This window comes from Sporothrix schenckii (assembly GCF_000961545.1).
Source record: "Sporothrix schenckii 1099-18 chromosome Unknown Cont42, whole genome shotgun sequence".
Classification (NCBI taxonomy): Eukaryota; Fungi; Ascomycota; class Sordariomycetes; order Ophiostomatales; family Ophiostomataceae; genus Sporothrix; species Sporothrix schenckii.
The window spans coordinates 1,463,261-1,482,853 of record NW_015971143.1 but is presented as its reverse complement, the minus strand read 5'-3'; the positions used below and the strand labels follow the sequence as shown (position 1 = coordinate 1,482,853).

At 55.8% G+C, this 19,593-nt stretch overlaps 7 protein-coding genes across 7 annotated transcripts; 4 read left to right on the top strand and 3 right to left on the bottom strand.

Moving 5' to 3' along the window:
* Nucleotides 1–1,965: 1,965 nt before the first annotated feature.
* Nucleotides 1,966–5,593, top strand: SPSK_01395 (glycoside hydrolase family 63; the record flags this gene model as incomplete). The annotated part of the gene is made up of 6 exons (XM_016728310.1): nucleotides 1,966–2,089; nucleotides 2,177–2,215; nucleotides 2,281–2,402; nucleotides 2,455–2,556; nucleotides 2,708–5,040; nucleotides 5,104–5,593. The coding sequence occupies 6 exons, from the start codon at nucleotides 1,966–1,968 to the stop codon at nucleotides 5,591–5,593; spliced, it is 3,210 nt and encodes a 1,069-aa protein (XP_016590000.1).
* Nucleotides 5,594–6,135: 542 nt separating this feature from the next.
* On the bottom strand, nucleotides 6,136–6,949 carry SPSK_01914 (F-type H+-transporting ATPase oligomycin sensitivity conferral protein; the record flags this gene model as incomplete). Its single annotated transcript, XM_016728813.1, has 2 exons — nucleotides 6,136–6,657; nucleotides 6,767–6,949. 2 exons carry the CDS (start codon nucleotides 6,947–6,949, stop codon nucleotides 6,136–6,138), a joined length of 705 nt encoding a protein of 234 aa, XP_016589999.1.
* Nucleotides 6,950–7,773: 824 nt separating this feature from the next.
* Nucleotides 7,774–8,562, bottom strand: SPSK_01925 (maintenance of ploidy protein MOB1 (MPS1 binder 1); the record flags this gene model as incomplete). The annotated part of the gene is made up of 3 exons (XM_016728823.1): nucleotides 7,774–8,243; nucleotides 8,310–8,476; nucleotides 8,540–8,562. The coding sequence occupies 3 exons, from the start codon at nucleotides 8,560–8,562 to the stop codon at nucleotides 7,774–7,776; spliced, it is 660 nt and encodes a 219-aa protein (XP_016589998.1).
* A 1,215-nt stretch (nucleotides 8,563–9,777) lies between these two features.
* On the top strand, nucleotides 9,778–12,168 carry SPSK_01490 (uncharacterized protein; the record flags this gene model as incomplete). The annotated part of the gene is made up of 4 exons (XM_016728401.1): nucleotides 9,778–10,924; nucleotides 10,988–10,993; nucleotides 11,047–11,081; nucleotides 11,149–12,168. The coding sequence occupies 4 exons, from the start codon at nucleotides 9,778–9,780 to the stop codon at nucleotides 12,166–12,168; spliced, it is 2,208 nt and encodes a 735-aa protein (XP_016589997.1).
* A 410-nt stretch (nucleotides 12,169–12,578) lies between these two features.
* SPSK_01955 (U6 snRNA-associated Sm-like protein LSm1) lies at nucleotides 12,579–13,277 on the bottom strand (the record flags this gene model as incomplete). The annotated part of the gene is made up of 3 exons (XM_016728853.1): nucleotides 12,579–12,919; nucleotides 12,994–13,062; nucleotides 13,142–13,277. 3 exons carry the CDS (start codon nucleotides 13,275–13,277, stop codon nucleotides 12,579–12,581), a joined length of 546 nt encoding a protein of 181 aa, XP_016589996.1.
* A 1,465-nt stretch (nucleotides 13,278–14,742) lies between these two features.
* On the top strand, nucleotides 14,743–16,542 carry SPSK_01606 (uncharacterized protein; the record flags this gene model as incomplete). Its single annotated transcript, XM_016728515.1, has 2 exons — nucleotides 14,743–15,180; nucleotides 15,265–16,542. The coding sequence occupies 2 exons, from the start codon at nucleotides 14,743–14,745 to the stop codon at nucleotides 16,540–16,542; spliced, it is 1,716 nt and encodes a 571-aa protein (XP_016589995.1).
* Nucleotides 16,543–18,122: 1,580 nt separating this feature from the next.
* Nucleotides 18,123–19,025, top strand: SPSK_01880 (uncharacterized protein; the record flags this gene model as incomplete). The annotated part of the gene is made up of 1 exon (XM_016728779.1): nucleotides 18,123–19,025. One exon carries the CDS (start codon nucleotides 18,123–18,125, stop codon nucleotides 19,023–19,025), a length of 903 nt encoding a protein of 300 aa, XP_016589994.1.
* Nucleotides 19,026–19,593: the final 568 nt, after the last annotated feature.

The following is a 19,593-nucleotide window of genomic DNA, read 5'->3' as shown; positions in this document are numbered from 1 at the left end:
ATACACTCATGAACAACCAACTCCGCGTGATGTCCGCCCTTTGTTGGATGTCGATAGTATGGGTAAGTTACTGTGGCAGTCGGACGATCTCAACAACAAAAGCACATGAAAACCCCTCTAAACATGCCGGCGGCCAACAAGCGTCCAGACCCGTAGCAACAAACGTGCGCTGACCAAGCTTCTCCCCTGACCGAGATCTGCCCCTTGTCCTGCGCCCTGCTCTACCTTGTCCGTCCCGCGCCAAACTTTTAGACCAGGCCAGGCCCCAGTCCCAAAATTACGACGAAGCTTCAAACCAACACAACCACAAACGCAGAGCAGCAAGAGTAAGACCCAATTGCCGTCCACCCGGCTGCGCGTAATCAACAATAGCAGCGACACGGGCCTCAAGATGCAGTTCCTGTCGAATTGTGATGAGAATAACAACCGAATTGACGTATCTTCTGCAACTGGAGCCAGGGTTCATGCTGTGCTTTTGTTTCTCATGTCTATTCCTTGCTCTCCGCACGTTTTCCACTCACCGCTCAGAGCGACCGGACGTCTCATCCTGACACCCCGGCACAGTGATGACGTTATGACTTTGAACAGACTTCCTTTGAACAACCAATTGCGCACGGCCGAGCAGCAGCCTGCTTGACCATGATATCGTTGCACTGCGTCGTGGACCCCACTCGACGCTCGCACATGTACCCTCATCTATCTGCATCTCTTCCTGTCAGTGCTGCATTTCAACTAGCTGCTGCATGTGAGACACAGCCGACAACCTGGTCGCACGGTTTATCGGAGCTTTTGCTCTTGGGTGCTTTGTGCTTTGCTTTGTGCTTTCTGCAAGTGCAACTTGGCTCCTCCGCCCTTCCTTATGACACTGAGACACTGTACGAATGTAACTGCTCTCTAAATGCTCTGTGGTCTTAGGCAGCACCAGGGAGCTTCAAACTAGTCCATTGACGTCACCCCACTATTTTATCGTCTGCCATCGCAGCTTTTGTCTGTAGTTTTGTACCGGCGGGTCGGCCAAGCTCCTCTGCTCCGCAGATTCTGCTATCATTCACCGATCCCGCCCGGGTTGCAGTGCATAAGAAACCGGAGCAATTAAACGGAGCAAGTCGTGCTCCTGTAGCACTCGTAGGGTGGAACTCGGAAAGAACAAAAGCTTGTTGGGTGCTCGAGTTCGCCTCCCTCCTGCCGTCCTCTGCACCTTCCCTCCTCGCGTTGTTGCTCGCAGAAATCCGGCAAGAGCAACGGAACTACTCTACTAAATGCTCGAAGTTGATGGCGACCACACCTTCCCTTCCCTGCCGCCATCCTTCGTCCCTGCCCCATGTCTCGTAATTGCCGTCTTTGGGTCTCTTCTCTTCTGATTTGGCAGGCACGTTCTGCAACGACGCATTACGACCTACTCCGTAGACTACTCCGTTCATCACTCGTAATCTAGACCACCTTCCTTGGCAGCCTTCCACCTGCCATCACCACGCCACTACTACTCTGATCTCCGAACACCCAATAGCAACTCTCGTTTTTTTTCCTTTGCCTACGTTTTGGACTCGAGAGGAACCCGAACCGTTCTCGACAGCTCGCATCCGTTTCCTGCATTGCTGCTGTTCCTGTTACTTGCTTTTTGGTCCTTTTCTTCTCCTCCGGCTTTTGGCTCTAGCGCCAGGCACAAGTGGCGCACCAGATCATCTGTGAGAAAAGAAAGCTCCTAAAGACAAACGGCAAAAAGATCAGCGGCAAACAAACGACGACTCCCGAATCGAAGCGCATTCGTGACAAGTTCATTCCTTGTTCCCTTTGTCGCCCAGCCGTCTCTTTCCCTCCTCTTTCAACTCGTCTTTGCTCCTCTCCCACGTCTCTACCACTCTCCCTGCCGACTTACTACCTTCTGGCCTCTTGCTCCAAGTTGAGCCGTCCAATTGACCTTTCTCCAACTCCCCCACCACCATCCCACCGTCCCACATTGTCACCATGGTCCTCGTCGACGGCCGCGAGTACCTCACCGAGGAGGAGAAGCGTCTCAAGGAGGATCGCACGCGGGAGAAATACTGGAAGAAATGGGGTCCCTACGTCTCGGAGCGCCAGTGGGCGACAGGTGCGTGCATATGCCCATCCGCACAACAGCTTGTCCACACCAGACTGTCCGAGAAGCTCGTGATCTAACAATTGTCGTGTGTTCTAGTGCGTGAGGACTACAGCCATGATGGCGACGCATGGAGCCGTGAGTTTGACTCTCCTTAACCTGCCCCTCAACAGCCTCTTGCAGCTTCCACTGACGTCCTTCAGACTTCCCCCACGAACACGCACGATCGCGTGCCTATCGCTGGGGCGAGGATGGTATCGCCGGTGTTTGCGACACGCACGGACTCGAGAACATTGCTTTCGCTTTTTGGAACGAGAAAGAGTCGGTTTCTTCTTCTGCTCATCCTCTGCCGCATGCGTCACGCATCTTGCTAACAGACCAGTCCCTTCCTCAAAGAGCGCCTCTTCGGCCTGTCCAACCCACAAGGCAATCATGGCGAGAGCATCAAGGAAGCTCACTTTCACCTCGATAACACCCCAGTAGGTCCTACTCTCTCGTCTCTCCCCTCATCGACCCAATGCCATCTTGTACTGACCTCCTCTTTCACAGACTGTACGTATTGCTTTGCCGGCCCAGTCGCCATATACGGCCACGCACGTCGCACATTCCGAATACTAACGTCTCATCTAGCATTCCTACATGAAGTACCTGTACAAGTACCCCCAGGCCCCTTTCCCATATGAAGATCTTCTCAAAGAGAACGCGCGCCGCGGCAAGCAAGACAAGGAGTACCAGATCCTCGACACTGGCGTCTTTGCCGAGGATCGTTACTGGGATATCTATATTGAGACCGCCAAGGAGGACGACGACCCGGATGCCCTCATTTTCCGTGTCACGGCATGGAACCGCGGCCCGGACCGTGCACCTCTCCACATCATCCCGCACCTGTGGTTCCGCAACACATGGGCGTGGGGCCGCGAAAAGCCCGAGGACAAGCCGTCCATCGAGGTCTGCGACGACAACCTCGTCAAGTCCAGCCACCCCGTCCTGGGCGACCGATACATGCTGCTGGCGCCCTCGCCGGGTGTTGGGGCCAGCGACCAGGATGTCCAGCCCGAGCTGCTCTTCACCGACAACGACACCAACTTTGCGGCCCTCTACGAGGGAAAAAACGAGTCCACCTACGTGAAGGATGCTTTCCATGACTATATTGTGGACGGCAAGAAGGAGGCCGTTAACCCGGCCAAGACCGGCACCAAGTTTGCCGGCTGGTTCTCGTTCAACGAGGACGGCGGCGTTGGTCCCGGCGAGTGCGCCGTTGTCCGTTTCCGCTTCTCCAAGCGCAACGAGACCTTCCTCGACGAAGAGGAGGTCGACAACATTATCGACACCAAGCGCCAGGAGGCCGACGAGTTTTACTACCGAATCAGCCCCATGCCCATGTCCGACGACATGCGCAACGTCCAGCGACAGGCCTTCTCTGGCATGATGTGGTGCAAGCAGCACTACCTGTTCATCTGGGACCAGTGGGCAAACGGCGACCCGACCCAGCCGCCGCCGCCGCCGGATCGCAAAGCGATTCGAAACAGCCAGTGGAAGCACATGCACTGCGACGACATTCTGTCCATGCCTGATTCGTGGGAATATCCCTTCTTTGCCGCCTGGGACTCGAGTTTCCACTGCATCACCCTGGCTATGATCGACCCCGAGTTCGCCAAGAAGCAGCTCGATCTGTACACGCGCGAGTGGTACTGCCATCCCAATGGTCAGCTGCCGGCCTACGAGTGGAACTTTGGCGACGTCAACCCGCCCGTCCATGCATGGGCCACGTTCCGCGTCTTCAAGATTGAGCGCAAGATCTACGGTCGCCAGGACCTTGACTTCCTCGAGCGTGTCTTTCAGAAGCTGCTGCTCAACTTCACTTGGTGGGTCAACCGCAAGGACGCAGACGGCAAGAACGTGTTCGAGGGTGGCTTCCTGGGCCTTGACAACATCGGTTTGTTCAACCGGTCGGAGCCGCTGCCCACGGGTGGTGTCCTCGAGCAAGCCGACAGCACGGGCTGGATGGCATTTTACTGCCTGAGCATGCTCAACATCTGCCTCGAGCTGGCCAAGTACCGCCGCACGTACGAAGACATGGCCACCAAGTTCTTTGAGCACTTTATTCTCATCAGTGACGCAATGACATTCCGCATGGGCGAGAAGGACGAGTCCTCGCTGTGGAACGACGAGGATGGCTTCTACTATGATGCCATCTCATGGGGCGGACCCTGGATCCAGCAGCTGCCTGTGCGGTCGCTGGTCGGTCTGATCCCCATGTACGCTACGATGACGCTGGAGCCGGAGCTGGTGAACCGCCTGCCGACCTTCAAGCGCCGTGTCGAGTGGTTCATCAACAACCGCTGCGACGTTGCCGAGCGCAACATGGCATCCATTCGCAAGCGCGGTAAGGGCGACCGCATTCTGCTGTCCATTGTAAGCAAGGAGCGCCTGGTGCGCCTTCTTGAGCGTATGCTGGACGAGGATGAGTTCCTCAGCCCCCACGGTGTCCGCTCGCTGTCCAAGTACCACAAAGACCATCCGTACTCGATGGATGTGAATGGCCAAAAGTTCTCCGTCGGCTACATTCCCGGCGATTCGGACAGCGGCCTCTTTGGCGGCAACAGCAACTGGCGCGGCCCGGTTTGGATTTGCGTCAACTACCTGCTCGTCGAGTCGCTGCAACGCTTCTACATGTTCTTTGGCGACACGCTCAAGGTCGAGTGCCCTGTCGGGTCGGGTGATATGATGCATCTGGGCCACGTGTCCGAGGAGCTTCAGCACCGCCTGCAGCACCTGTACGTGCGCAACGACGACGGCCGCCGCAGCATCAACGACGGCAACGACCTGCTCGATTTTGACCCGCTGTGGAAGGACAACCTGTGGTTTTACGAATACTTTGACGGTGACTCCGGTCGTGGTCTCGGTGCCACGCACCAGTGTGGCTGGACAAGTCTCATTGCGCGCATGATCCACGATACAGGGTATGTTTTTGGTCCCCTTCTTTCTCACAATAGTTTCCTGCCTCCGTACTGACCGTATTATAGCATTACCTGCCGTCTCCCACAAACTCCTCGCACACCCAGCGCCGGCATGAACCATTACTTTGACGACATCTTCGACCGCTACGAAAAGGCGGGCACCCCGCACTCGTCGGGTTCCATGCCGCGCATCCGCCGCTCGTCGACAGCCCGCTCGCTCGGTGCGCGCAGTGACTTTCTCATTGGCACCGACGGCGAGTCGGAAACCAACGACGGCGAGCTGGGCCATGATTACCCAGAGAATAGTGCTCATGGTGCCAATGGACAAAACGGCGATGCTGTCGAGGACGGTGATCCGCGGTCACGCATGAGCCGCCGTTCGTCACGGTCGGGCTCCATGTTCTTCCACAACCCGGAGCGCGTGCGCGAGCGCGCCGAGGCGGATCAGCATCTGAACAAGTACATTGCTGATCAGCTGCAGCGGTACAAGAGCTCGCAGAGCCTCGACAGCTACGACCAAGGCTACGAGTATGAGGCCCAGGCAGACAAGGAATAAAGTACGGCGGCGGTATAAAGAATACATTTCGGGATAGAAGTTTTTTTTGGTTTTGCTTGTTGGTTGTGCTGCTTGCCGTAGTCTGTTACAATGGATTTTCTTTACTTTTTTCAAAATGCTGTTGGCTTCTTGTGTTGTTCAAGGAGCACGAGGTTGTTATAGTTTAAAAGAAGCTGGCACTTAATTTGTAAATGTTCCAAAGGAATGGTTAGACAACAATACACACTATATACACAAAACCACCTTCTCCCTGTGTCATCTGAGGCAAAATCGGATGTTGCCTTTTGTTATTTTGGCTTTCTACAAAACAAATGCCGCTTTCTCGCTTCCTTTCGTCGTTGCAGCCGCAGCCCTTTCGTCTAAAACAGACTTTCGGTCATCGCCCCTTTCTTCTTTATGTCACCATGATTTGAATTCGGCTTCATGAACAAAAAAAAAAGTATAGAAAAAAGTACACGGGACTTAACACCCACGACATGTTCCCTGTCATCTATCCCTCCTCTCCAATTCACGACGAAACTGCCACTGGGCCCCCACCCCCTTTACAAGTTGTCCGTCAGCAGCTTGTTGAGCTTGGCCACCTTGGCCGACACGCTCAGGTCGATTGTCCGGTCGCCCACCTCCACCACGAGGCCGCCCAGAATGTCCGGGTTGACCTTGTTCGTGACCTTGAGCTTCTTGCCCTGGCCGACAAACGTCGACTTGGCAATCGCCGTCTCCAAGCGGCCCAGCGTCTTGCTGTCCAGCGCCTGCGCGCTCGTCACAATCATCTCGACCTCGCCGTTGGCGGCGCGGATCAGCTCGCCGAACTTGGTGGCCACGTCGCCCAGGAGGGCCAGGCGGTTGTTCTCGGCCAGGGTCTGGAGGAAGTGCGAGACGGTCGGCTGGTTGGCGCTGTTGGTGGACTTTTGCAGCTCCGCAATGACGGCGGTCTTGTCGGCGGTGGACAGGGTGGGAGTAGCGAGGATGGCGCCGAGCTTGGAGTCCTTGGCGAGAAGGGCGGCGAGGGCGGCAACGGCCTTGGCCGTGGGGTCGAGGGTGGACGTCTTGACGGCAGCAGTGTACTATGATTCAATTAGGAGAGACGAACAACGCACAAGACAAGGGGGGGATGGGGAGGTGCGAAGGGGCGCGGGGACGACGGTGGTGTAGCCGGGAGGACATAAGACATACCAGAGCCGTCGCGTAGGTGCCGTCAAGGCCGAAGAGGGCGACCGGGGCCTTGACGTCCTTGGTCTGGGCCTGGGAGCCGGCAGCGGCGGCAGCGTAGCCGCGCATCAGAGCCGGAGTCGCGGCGGCGACCGTGCGGCGGGAGGCAGCCGTGCGGGCCGCGAGCATTGCTTGTCTCGACAGCATGTTGGTGTGTATTGAGCGAGAGGAAGAAAAAAAGGGGGTCGGGTTGTCGTCGGGGGTGGATGCCGAGACAATTGGATGCGGTAGAGAGTCGTGCGGCGTGAGGAGGTTATGCAAAACCGAAACTCGAAAAAACGAAAGCTTCTCGGGTTTGGGGGGAAATGGTGGAAAGGAAGGAACCGGCCACTGGCTCGGCACAGTGTGGATGCCTGAGGCAGAAAAACCTACAAATATTGCACGCGTTTTGGCAGGTTTTGGCTCTGTATTCCCGCGGCCGCGCCCTGGCACTAAGGCCTAAGGGTGGAAATAGCGCCTCTGAACCGGGTATTTAAATTTAATCGAAAAATAACTGTAAAATTCAGATACGAAAATCACTCACCGGAATCAGAGCGTTCAGCGACCAGTCCTGGCAAGGCTGGCAAGTGTTTGGCAGCAGGATTACAGTTGTCAATGGTGCAGTATTCATAGTGCAGTCAAGCCGCGTTAGTCTTCGCAACTTTCCATGACAGAATTTACAAATACGGCCCAGGCAGACATACTCAGTTCACTCGATACACGTAAATCCAAACAGTGTATTGATATCAGTAACATCCCTTTTTATCCCATCGAAAAAGCAAACAAAACGCCAACCAGACAATGCGCAGGCCAAATTTGCAGAGAGGTCAACGTAAAACAAAACTGCGGCCCGCAGCAACATCCAGCCCCGACCCTGGGCATGGCATAAAACAAATGCACTGTCGACATGCAAGAAAGCTGAAATGCAAAGAACGGCCCAGAAGGAGAAGAGAACAGAGCTGGCCCTCGCCAAAAACAAAGACACAGTCCCTCTAATCACTCCGCAGCATACTCTCTACCAAGTCGCCCAAGGGTCCCCAAAAGTCCTTGCCGCTCGCCAGGCTGTGCTCGTCGATAAAGAGCACGTACTGCTTGAAGCTCGTGTTCAGGTGCGGCTCGAGCCCCAGCTCGCGGATGACGGGGTAGTGGTGGCAGTAGATGTGGGCGTAGACACGGTACATGCGCTTGAAAATCTGCTTCATGAGCGAAGGGAAGTTCTTGGGGAAGGGCACGCCGATGCGGCTGGGCATGACGGCCTCGTTGTCAATGGTGCTCTGGACCCAGGCCATGAGCTGCTCGATGTAGGCCGGCGCGGGCATCTTGGTGGGTTTCTTGTAGTTGTCGCTGTCCTGCCAGAGGTACTCGAACTCGTCGGTGGCCTTCATCTCGGGGCACGACTGGGGCGAGCAGAACTCGGTGATGGCCCCGTAGAGGAGGTTGATTTGGTTGTAAAAGTCGACCACTGCAGGTGGACGTTAGTTGTGCTTGCCAAGTTTCCTGGTGGTCTTTGAGCACCCGGGGTACGCACTATTGACTGCCAACCACTCGTTCTCGTCTTCACCTTCCGGCAGCTTAACTACCTTGCGCAGACTGCCGCCGCCGAGCGTCGCCTCGGCATATTGCCGCAGCTGGTAGCTCGTATTGCCGCCCTTGCCCGGTGCGCGTGGCCGGAATTGGTTGCGCGTGCGCGCGTTCCTGGGACGATGTTAGCGATGCGGTTGCGATTCGACGGTGCTGGCACTCGATGGCTCATCGTACACTGTGGTCAGGAGAGAGGCCATGGCGACAGTGGCAATGTTTCGAGCGTACAAAGTCGTCGACGTTGGGATGGAAGAAGGACGGAAGATGCGATAATGCGACACAAAAATCGGATGCGGAGAGCAAAGAGACCGTCGGGATGCACGACTGGAGGCGAAAAGAAAGGATGAGAAGTCGTTTTTAATTCTAGGGAGCGGCGGCGACGCACAAGTCAGGTTGCTGGCTCGCAGATATACACATGTGCGACGAAGGTGGCAGATTAGGTGGATTGGCGGAGGCTGTGGACGATGTCCCCTCCATGCGATGATCAGTCAGGCTGGCCTGGGCGTGTCTGGCATGTTTACGTCGTTGCCGTTTTGGGTCCGTTGCTGGGACTGCAGGAACAGAGAGCGCCAAATAAGGAGGGGCCAGCCAAGTTGTGTGGCGCAACTGTGGCGTCCTATATACGCTGCCGCTAAATCAAGCATCACCGCATATCGGCCTGACGGAACAACGACAACGCATTCCTCCATTTGACAGATCCCTCAACCTGCAAGGGTGCTCGACGGCCTTCTCATTTCGCAGTAGCTCTACGACGTATTTTTCTTATCTTTAACTACGTTTTGTTTTGTTTGTGGAAGATTTTTCTTATTTTACTTTCTTTGAAAAAAAAAAAAAAGTCAACAATACCCTGGTCGATTTGTTTCGTGATGGCGACAAACTGCCTATATACCCCGACAAGAGAATGTAGTCCACTGTTTCTGGAGAACATGCTGGCCTCGGCCATATATTGACCGAACCGCCTTAATCCGCCGGCCAAAACGGGTGCCATATTTGACTTGTTTATTCCTAAAAAGGCTATGATGCGCACTCAATTCAAGTGGAATCGGTTAACGTACGACATATTTCCATCATCCTTGCGCATACATGAGCGGACACCGCATTGCGCCGAGAAGAGGGGTTCTGGCCTGCGCCGGCTAAGTTGACGGCGCCTGCACCGGGGAGCTTTCGTTTCCTCTATCAATTTGGGCAGAATGGATTGTTCCGTCATTGCAAGGTAGCGATATTGGACGGAGACGAGCAAGCACAGTCGTCGGTTGATTGTTCCCGCATGCCTTGTGCCTCAGCCGACCTTTCCTCGTCTTTTATAGGGGCATTCGAGGACTTTACATGATGCACAAAATTGTTTTCTCCGAGGTAGCATCGAATATCAAGTGATACGCGACCGTTGCTTCACATTTCATTTCTCCGACATAAGGATGCACTTCTCCGCTGGCCTCGCTGCTGCGTCGCTGCTCCTTGTCGCCGAGGCCGCCAACCCGCCCAAGTCCACGATCCATCGCCGAAAGATTGTGCAGTCGTTCAACGTCCGCCGCAATGCCAGCTTCAAAACCACGCCGCTGCAGGTCGGCAACGGCAATCTAGCCTTTGGCGCTGACATCACCGGATTGCAGACTTTCTTGCCTTACAACATCCTGTCGACCTGGGGCTGGCACAACTTCAGTTTACCATCCACGGCTGCCGGCAGCAACACGACAGCCGTACCAGCCGATTTTACCGGCCTCGACTGGGAGACGCACGGCCGCCTGGTCAATTACGACCAGCCGAACCCGGCCGAGCAGGCCATCTCGGACTGGCTGATACAAAACCCGCAGCGCATTAACCTGGCGCGCATCGGCCTCGACTTTGGGCAAGCAGCGGCCTCCAAGCCCGTTACCGAGACCGACCTGGTCAATGCCACGCAGGAACTCGACTTGTGGACCGGCAGCATCAAGTCGTCGTTTGTCTACAATGGCACCGCTGTCGAGGTCGAGACATGGGTTCATCCAGAAGAGGACATGGTGGGCATTGCCATCCGGTCGGACCTGCTGGCGTCGGGCGATCTCGGGCTGTTTATGGATTTCCCCTACCCAGACACCAGCAAGTTTGACGCGCCCTTTGTCGGCGTGTACCCAAACAAGTCGTCCACCTCAACTTCTGGTTATGACACGTTCGAGACTGTCTTTGACCCGTGGTACGGCACCATTCAGCGCACAATCGCCAGCAAGGACGGCACCAACGGCACCGACTATGCCAACGGCACGTCTTACTACCTGCAGCTGCAGTGGAACAACTACGGTCAAGTTTCCGGCCCGCAGCCAGGCACCAACCGCTATCTTTTGACGGCGGCCAACTCGACCGAGATTCTGTTTGTGGCCGCCTTTTCGAGCGCCGGCGATTTCGTGCCCATGTCCTATGGCGGTCTTACCGACGAGGCGACCGACTGGTGGTTCGACTACTGGACGACGGGCGCCTTTGTGGATCTAACGGCGAGCAACTCGTCCGAGGCCAAAGAGCTCCAGCGGCGGACGATCCTCTCGCAGTACTTGACCGTGGTGAACTCGGCATCGACGAATGCTCCGCAAGGTAAGTTGCATCGAGAACTATCGAAAATAAAACGTGGTGCGCCATAGCTGACACTTATTCTAGAATCTGGTAAATATACGTCTCACACAACAGCACTCTTGTTCACAGCTGACACGTAACAGGCCTTGTCAACAATGGCTGGTATGGTAAATTCCATGTAAGTCATGTCCCTCTTGGTGCGAGGTGGTCTTCATAGCAGCCCATCACAAGACTCACACTTATAGCTCGAAATGGCTTTCTGGCACCTCGTCCACTTTGCCCGCTGGGGTCACTTTGATCTTCTCGCCCGCAGCCTGCCGGACATGTACACACGCTTCCTTCCGTCGTCGATCGACCGTGCCACAAAGCAGGGCTACAAGGGCGCACGCTGGGGCAAGATGACCGACCCGACCGGCCGTAGTGCGCCCGGCGAGATCAATTCCCTGCTCATCTGGCAGCAGCCGCACCCAATATACTTCGCCGAGCTGCACTACCGCGCGTTTCCCAACGCCTCGACGCTGGACCAGTGGGACGCCATCGTCACGGCCACGGCCGACTTTATGGCGTCGTTTGCGTTCCTGAATACGACCACGGGCGTGTACGATCTCGGACCGCCAATGTATCCTGTCTCCGAAACAGGCAATCCCAACGCCACCATCAACCCGGCCTTTGAGCTGGCCTATTGGCGGTTTGGATTGGACGTGGCGATCCGCTGGAAGCGGCGCCAAACAAATCGGACGGACGCTGTGCCCCAGGCTTGGATCGACGTTCGCGACAAACTGGCACCCTTGCCGGTGGAAAACGGCACATTTACCGTCTACGAGGGTGTTCCCAACATGTGGACCGACCCGGCCACCACCACCGACCACCCGGCCCTCGCGGGCATCTACGGCTGGCTGCCGCCACCATCCAACACGAGCGGCGCGCCGCTCAACCTCACCGTCGTCCAAAACACCGCCGACAAGATCCGCCAGGTCTGGGACCTCAAGGCCAGCTACGGCTGGGACTTCCCGCTGCTGGCTATGAACTCCTTGCGGCTCGGCGACGTTCACCAGGCTCTGGCCTACCTGCTGGACCCCAATTTCGCCTTTGACGATGCCGGTTATCCCATTGGTGGCGCGCGCGTGCCCACACCTTACATGCCGAGCAGCGGCGCACTTCTGCAGACAGTGGCCATGCTGGCGGGCGGGTGGGATGGGTCGCCGGGCCCGCATTTTCCAGCGGAATGGAACGCAAAGGTGGAAGGCTTCTCCGTCGGGTTGTAGTAGAAACAAGGGAAGAAAACAAGACAAAGGAACGGGAAAGGGTGCGTAGGCTTGAATGCACTACTTATTCTTTTTTTCTTTTTTTGTGACCGCCGCCCTTCTTTTCTCAAAACATAGGACGGAGTGTGGTCTGCGCTGTCTAAATCAAATGTTAAGGGCGGGATATGTGAACGAAGTGGTAAGAAGAGCTGCGCCTGCAGAATGACAGGAAAAAATGAATACGACATTCTGGCCGCAAGATCTGCCTCCTCACCCCCTTCTCCCGTAGCTGTGCCCGATAATTGGATACCATAGCATGGCAAAGCACAACGGTAATACCATTACCGATGTTGCTCACACATAGTACATCTCTGTATTTTTTTTGTTTCTGCTGGTCTCAGGCGAGCATCGTCTCTCACGCCCCGTCTCTCCTACAGCAGGATCTCGCCCATGTTCTCGCCTTCGAAGCCGAGGCCCGAGAGCTTTTTCACCCGCGCCTTTTCCACCACCTTGTCTGCTGCCTTTTTCTTCTTGGCCAGCTCCGCCATCACCTCTGCATCGATCTTGTCATGGCCCGGTGGCGGCTCGTCATCGCGGTCCAAGTCAATCTCGCCCAGCAGCAGCACGTTCTCGCCGCGCACCAGATACGTCCCCCGCGGGATGTCGGCGTACAGGCCCCGGCCCTGTGCAGCACTCTCGGGAGCGGCGCTGGCCTCAAATGCGCCCGGTGGCAGGAATGTCCTCTCGACCGCGTTTTGTAATATTAAATTGGCTGGCAAATGTAGGTCGTGGTTAGCTGCAATATAGCCCCATGAACAACTTGAGTGGACATGGCCGCCGTCTTACCAAACTGATCCCATGTTCGTAACACGCCCAACACTTTTCTCCCATCACGCAGGACGACAATCAACTTTTCTGCGCAGTGTCAGTCGTCACTCTCCTACGTCGCTGCCTCCTTCTGCCTCCTTCTGCCTCCATCTGTTGTCCCACATACTGTCTGTCAGGTCGAGCAGCTGGGCCGCGGTTGTGAACATCTGCGCCGGCAGCTGCTGCTGCTGTGGGGGTGGCCGCATCTGGGGACCGCCAGGCCCGCCCAGCGGCGGCGGTTCAGAGATGGACAGATTCTCCATAGCGTCGTGTGTCAAGGTATAAAAGTCTTCCGGCGAGTCGTGCAGTCAAAAGATTGTTGCGTATATAAACTGCAAATGAGTCCGCAAAGTCGATGTATGAATGACTCGCTCAAAGTCGCCCTTCCTTTGTTCGTAGTGCGCCTCAGGGCCTCGTCTATACTTTGAGAGTGTATGGATATTCGTGGGAGTGGTCGAAGGGGTGTTGCAAGGCGTATGTTGCTCTCATCGTCTTTTCTCTTTCGGTTCGTCGTTTGGCGATTCTGCAGCACAACGAGAGCCGAAAGTGACGACAGGGAGCAACTGCCCGCGCTGTAGCGCCAAAGCGGGATAGAGGATTTTCGCTACTAACGCCAAATAGGCACGGTCACATGACGCCACACTTGGAAGAAAAGCAACGCGAGGCCGCGATGAACACGCATGGAGATCTCTTTTTGTATGTTTTACAGCTGTACTTCAATATGAAGCATTTGAGATTCCAATTGACATGTTACGAACCAGCTATGTCACCGTTGTCACCGTCAAATCTACCCTTGCTGCTGTCGCATAATGTTGGCCTTGTCATCCGCACCTTCCTTTCCTGTAGGTACAGCGCCGAGTACGCGGAAAAATGCACTGCCGTTTCCGAATGTGGATCTGTTTGGATGACCAACAATACGCAGTCAGCCAATCACACGCAGCTGGCCCTGCCACCTGCCGACTCATGCTCCCCAGACTGACCACTAGGCTTTCGCTGGTCGTATCATTCAGCTGGTCCATGGTGTGAATGATACCGCGCCGGCGCTACTACAACATACTAACATACTGGGTAGGCACGAGAGCGAACTACAGTGACCAAGTGCGAGCAGGAGCGACCAAGTGCCGATTTTCTTACACAGTCGCAGCTGCAGCCATTTTTTCCCTTTCCCCCTTCCGCCTTCTCATCTTGACGTCCTGTCTTTATATCTTGACTTGATCTCGATTTCCTTTTCTCCCAGCAATCGCTTCTTTCTTTTATGCAGTCGTTCGCCCATGCTCTCCGGCCGTGGAGTTTCTTGAATTTCATTTTCCTCCGATCCCCCATTCTGATCTCTGACCAGCAAAGCTGGAAAGGAGCCGTCCTCGCATGATAGTTACGACTCCTCCTCTCACCTTTCGGTCCTTTGTGTCTTTTCGCACATTCGGGCACACTATAGTGTTGCAGTCACTTTCGTCTTTCCAGGGCATTGTTTTCGTTTCTTCGTTTTGAGAGCGTCTTTGAGAAAACGCTCCAGTACCCCCCTCCTTTCTCGAACATCGCGAACTGTTGACCGAAGACCCCAAGCCTCCTCGTCTTTGGCCTTATTTTGTTAGAGCTACAGCTCCATTTTGTGGCTGCTCCAGAACACTCGAGCGTTCAACCGGTTGCCTCATCCTTACTTCTTCGGACACTTTGAATACGTTTTCGACACTCTCCTACACCCGCAACCATACTCGCACAACACAAAAGATGGCGACAGCAGACACCCACCCACAAAGCGGCCTCGGCAATGACGCCGACCAGCGGGTTGACCGCCGCGCAACCTCGCCTGGCCCGACCCAGTCCCAGTCAAAGCGCGACAAGAAGCGCCAGCTCCTGACCGACCGCCTGGCCGCTCTCTCCGAAAAGTTCAACCGCGATCGCGACATGACCTACCGCGAGCAGCTGCAAAAGATCCAGATCGACACGAACTTGGTCATGCGGCTCGACCCCTATGCCGACCGGCCGCTCGACTTCCTTGGCCAGGACCGCAACAGCCGCGAGCGGGACTACAACAGAGACCCTGACCCCGAGGGCCGTGGCGGCGGTCGTGGCTTGCTCGAGATGGCCGGTCCGACCTTTCAGCAGTGGATCCAAGAGATTGAAGATCTCGTCGAAGAGCGTGACGCCGAATTGACAAAACAAAAGGTAAGCAGTGACACAACGAACGTGGCGTGGCGCCATCCATGCAGGCAGAATTTGTTCCTAACCTGCCTTGTTTCTCCCCCACAGTTTGAGTACGAAAAGAAGGCGCAGGAGCACAAGAACACCTATGCCTTCAAGACCGACACGGCCAACCGCGAGCACCGCCAGCTGTCCGCGACGCTCCGAGAGCGTCTGTCGAATGCGATTACCGCGAAGAAGGTCCGCCTGACCAAGGAAAAAGAAGCCCTCGAGATCTCTGACGCCTCGGCCCTCCTCCTCCACCCGAACCAGTTCTCGATTGCCAACCCCTCCAGCCCTGGCGGCACACACAGCAAGCGCACCACGCGCCTGCGGCAGACGGCCGACGATTTGTCGGGCATCAGTGATACACGGAAACGGAAGCGGAACGGCGCCGACGACGATGGCTCGCCCGCACCACAGCGCCGCGCCGATAACAACGGCACGACGCCCTTCTGGCAAGGCGATCGTCTGGCGTACCGGAAGGTCACGGGCCCGGTGTACAGCATCGACAAGCTCTTTACCGACAAGGAGCTGGCCATGACGTACAATGCTGCCGCGCTCGCGTCACACAAGTATCTGCTGTCGCACCGCACGAAGCTGAACAGCAACGGCGAAATCATTTCGTCGGCGTCGGACACAGAGTCGGGCGACCACGACGACGACGACCGCGACGCCACGCCCGCGGCCGCCAGTATGGAGCGCGTGCCGTCGCATGCCACGCGTAGCACGCGTGGCGGCAACCACCAGAACCAGCAGGCGGCCAACTTTGTGGACGACCGGCTGGTGGGTCTCGAGGCGCTGAACAACTTTGAGATGCCAAGCAACCTCGAGAAGCTGGTGGTCAACGAGCCCAAGATGCCGCCCATGTTTATGAGCAACTACGCCAAGCCGCACTCTAAGATCGATGCGAACACGCCGACGACGCTTTCCAGCGACGACGTCAGCTCCGACCTCTCGGTGATCAAGCTGCTGCGCCAGTACGAGCGCGTGCACGGTGCCGGCTCCAATTTTGACAATGCCAATGGCGGCCGCAAGGTGCTCGAGGCCACGGCCTTTTCGCCTCACGACAGCCGCTACGTGGCATACCTGCGGCACGAGCGTGACGACCCGGACGATCTGCGCAAGGACTTGCGCCTGCCGACGAGCGCAGCGCGCGACGAGCCGGTCACGCCGGGCCACCATAACGAGCGTGGCAGCGGCGGCGGGGCTACCCTCTCAGCAGCGGCGGCCGTGTCCAGCGCGGCCTTGCACGCCACGCCCATGAGCCGGCAGAGCAGCCAGGGCGGCGCGGCTATGAGCCGGCAAGGCAGCAATACACGGGCGCAACGGAAACGGAACCAATAGGTCCCAGTTGTGTTTGACTGATGCGTGTGTGCTTTTTGGTTTTTATATGTCTCGGCTGTTTTATATCCTTTCGTCTGCGTTTCTAGCATTTGTGTTTTTCTCAATCACGGATTTACGAGGGCATGGCTGGGTTGTGCAAGTGGATGGTAATACAGCGAATCGTACTGTGGTTCAGGCACGCTACGACTGGTTGTCTCTTTCTGCGTGTTTCCTTGTGTCAGCATGGCAAGGCTGGCTAGCCTTGCGTTTCTTATGTGCACCATGTGTACTTCCTTTTATCGTCTTTGCGTCTTCGTATGCGTTTTTTATTCTCCTCCCAATCGCCCCCTTGGCCCATTTCCTTTTTATTTTTGTCTTGTTGTGTTTTTGGCAACACACAATGCCGACTTTTCTTGCCGTTTTACGTTTTGTATTTAATGGCGTTTAGAGAGATGGGCTCGACATCATCGGACAATGCAGGAACGTCCTTATTTCTTTTCCATAATCGCGGGCCATCGAGAGATAGCCTACATCTCACAATACAGTTGCACTTGGACATTGACAACTCTAGTAATACAATACGCATCGTAGTTCCGGGTAATTGTAAGACTCCATCCGCGACGCAGCTATTTTAATCCTGTCCTGCCGTTCGTACTCCTGTTTTCGAGATGCTTCCAATGGCCCTGGGAGATGCGTGACGTCCCCGTAGTCATACATTGTGCATTGGCGGCTTTGTCAGACTGCGGCCGATGCACGGTTTCACTGGTCGCACTAGTGCGAAGTCATGGGCCATAAACGGAAGGACCAGTCGCGAGTGACCAAATCCGCGATTTTGGTAATCTGGTAACACGTCATTTCGCAAAGGACGTCGTCAGCTCTCAGAATCTTGGCCAGCTGTACGCCAAATCCCGACTGACTCGCAATGATACGCTGTACAGAGGAGTGCTCCGTATGTCACACCTGGTACGCCCTATGAACGACAGAAGGCTCAGGCAGGAGTGCAGGACACGCCACGATTAGTCGTGAGGATCCGCGCTTTCAGCTTGAAGCCATAATAACGAAGAGTCTCATAATGAATGGGCAGTATGTTGTACTACGTTGATTCATGTTCAACTGTTTGGCAGCGTCATAATCGAATCACAAATACGGACGCCGGAGTACTCCGTTTCCAAGACACATATTCTTCCCCGCACTGGCCCAACGCCTTGTGATATTGGCTGCCGATGGCGTCTTTGCGGTCGCTCGGCGGCCATCGGGGCGATCATTAATAATACTAGCAGGTCCGCTGGGGCAAAACGTCTCCCCATCACCTTAACGTCTTGCAGTTGGACGCATGGTGCATCTCGAAGCTGGTTGGCCGGCACACTTGAGTGTTCTAGTGGCTATTTGAAATCAACATTGATTTCCAAGATGATGATGCGAAGCCTTTTGTAGAGTATAATATAAAAGGAAAGCGTCGTCCTTTTCAGACTTGCGTTGGAGGAAGCGAATATCATCAACAATTATCCTCGTCGACAGCCACTACACATTACCAACTACCACTCTCCATCACACGAAAGACCACGACTACATATATTCCTCAATTACTATCACACGGTAAAATGGCCATTACTGCCACGACTGAGCGCGTCCCGCGTGGTGACGTTATTGCCCCGCTCAACTTCTTCTCTCCTCCCGCTGACGGCGCCGTGCCTTTCAACTATGTCGACACGCCGCCGGCGGGCGAACCCCAGCGCAACTTTTCGGATGCGACCCACGACGTTGTGATTGAGGACATCCGCGGCCGCGAGGCTGAGTTTGCCAGCTCGCCCGAGTCGCTCGACAAGAACGCCTTTTTGGTCGTACAGAACCAGCCGCCGTCGGCCGAGACGGAGTGGCTGGACGACGAGTCCATCCGCAAGAACTACTACCCGGAGGTCGAGGCCTTGTTGCTCAAGAACGTGCCGGGCAGCACCCGCGTCGTCTTCTTTGATCACACCATCCGCCGCCCGCAAAAGGCCGAGGCTGCCTCCGGCCCTACCCGCGGTCCTGTCCTGCGCGTCCACATCGACCAGACCGCCAAGGCCGCCGCGGACCGCGTGCGCCGCCATTTGCCCGCCGACGAGGCCGAGAAGCTGCTGCAGGGCCGTTTCCGCATCATCAATGTCTGGCGCCCGCTCAACAAGGGCCCCGTCGAGTCGTCGCCGCTGGCGTTTGCCTCGTCGGCGAGTGTCCGCGACGAAGACGTCATTACCGTCGAGCACCGCTACCCCAAGGAGCGCAACTTTATCGGCCAGACGGCCGGCATCCAGTACCACCCGGACCAGAAGTGGCACTATCTGAGCGGCATGACGGGCGACGAGCGGCTGCTGCTCGAGTGCTTTGACAGCGAGGCCCTGCGGCCGGGCAACACAACTGTCCAGGGCGGCCGGCTGGCGCATACGGCTTTCAGCGACTCGCGGGCGCTGCCAGACGCCGAGCCGCGCGAGAGCATCGAGGTGCGGACGCTGGTGTTTGGTCCGTGAGGTTGGAAGACATGACGTGTTGTAACGATTCATAATGATTGGTTTTGCAGGCCTGTGATTTTGTGTACGTTCTTTTGTTTTAGATATCGTGTTCAATTTCATGTTGTATTTTAATATTATAATATTTCAGTATGTTTTGTGTTGTTTTATTTTGGAAAGAAATATACCGAATATCATGTCCTTGGGATGAGTAACTTCAGGAAGCATGTCGACGCCAAGATGTGTATTGGCTTTGAACATTCTGATCAGAAAGGTTGTTAATTCGTGTTTCCGTTGTAAGGTACTTCGTATTGCAGTCTGCCAAATGGTTCACTACTTCGCGCCGGCTTTCTCGAGTACGCCAGGCTTCACTGGCTCTTGCGCTAATTGTGCCAATCGTGCCACATACCAGGCATTGCCTGCAGAGAGCCGTTGCATTTTACTGGGGAAGGAGCCACCTGTTCGACGTGCCTGTTCTTCAGGGCTCCTGCCGAATTGGCGGGGTACGCGTTCTGCCTCCGTTTGTCACGCTAACCCAAATAGGGTAATACAGTAAACACCTATAGCGCGTAGCATGCCCGTAGCTCCT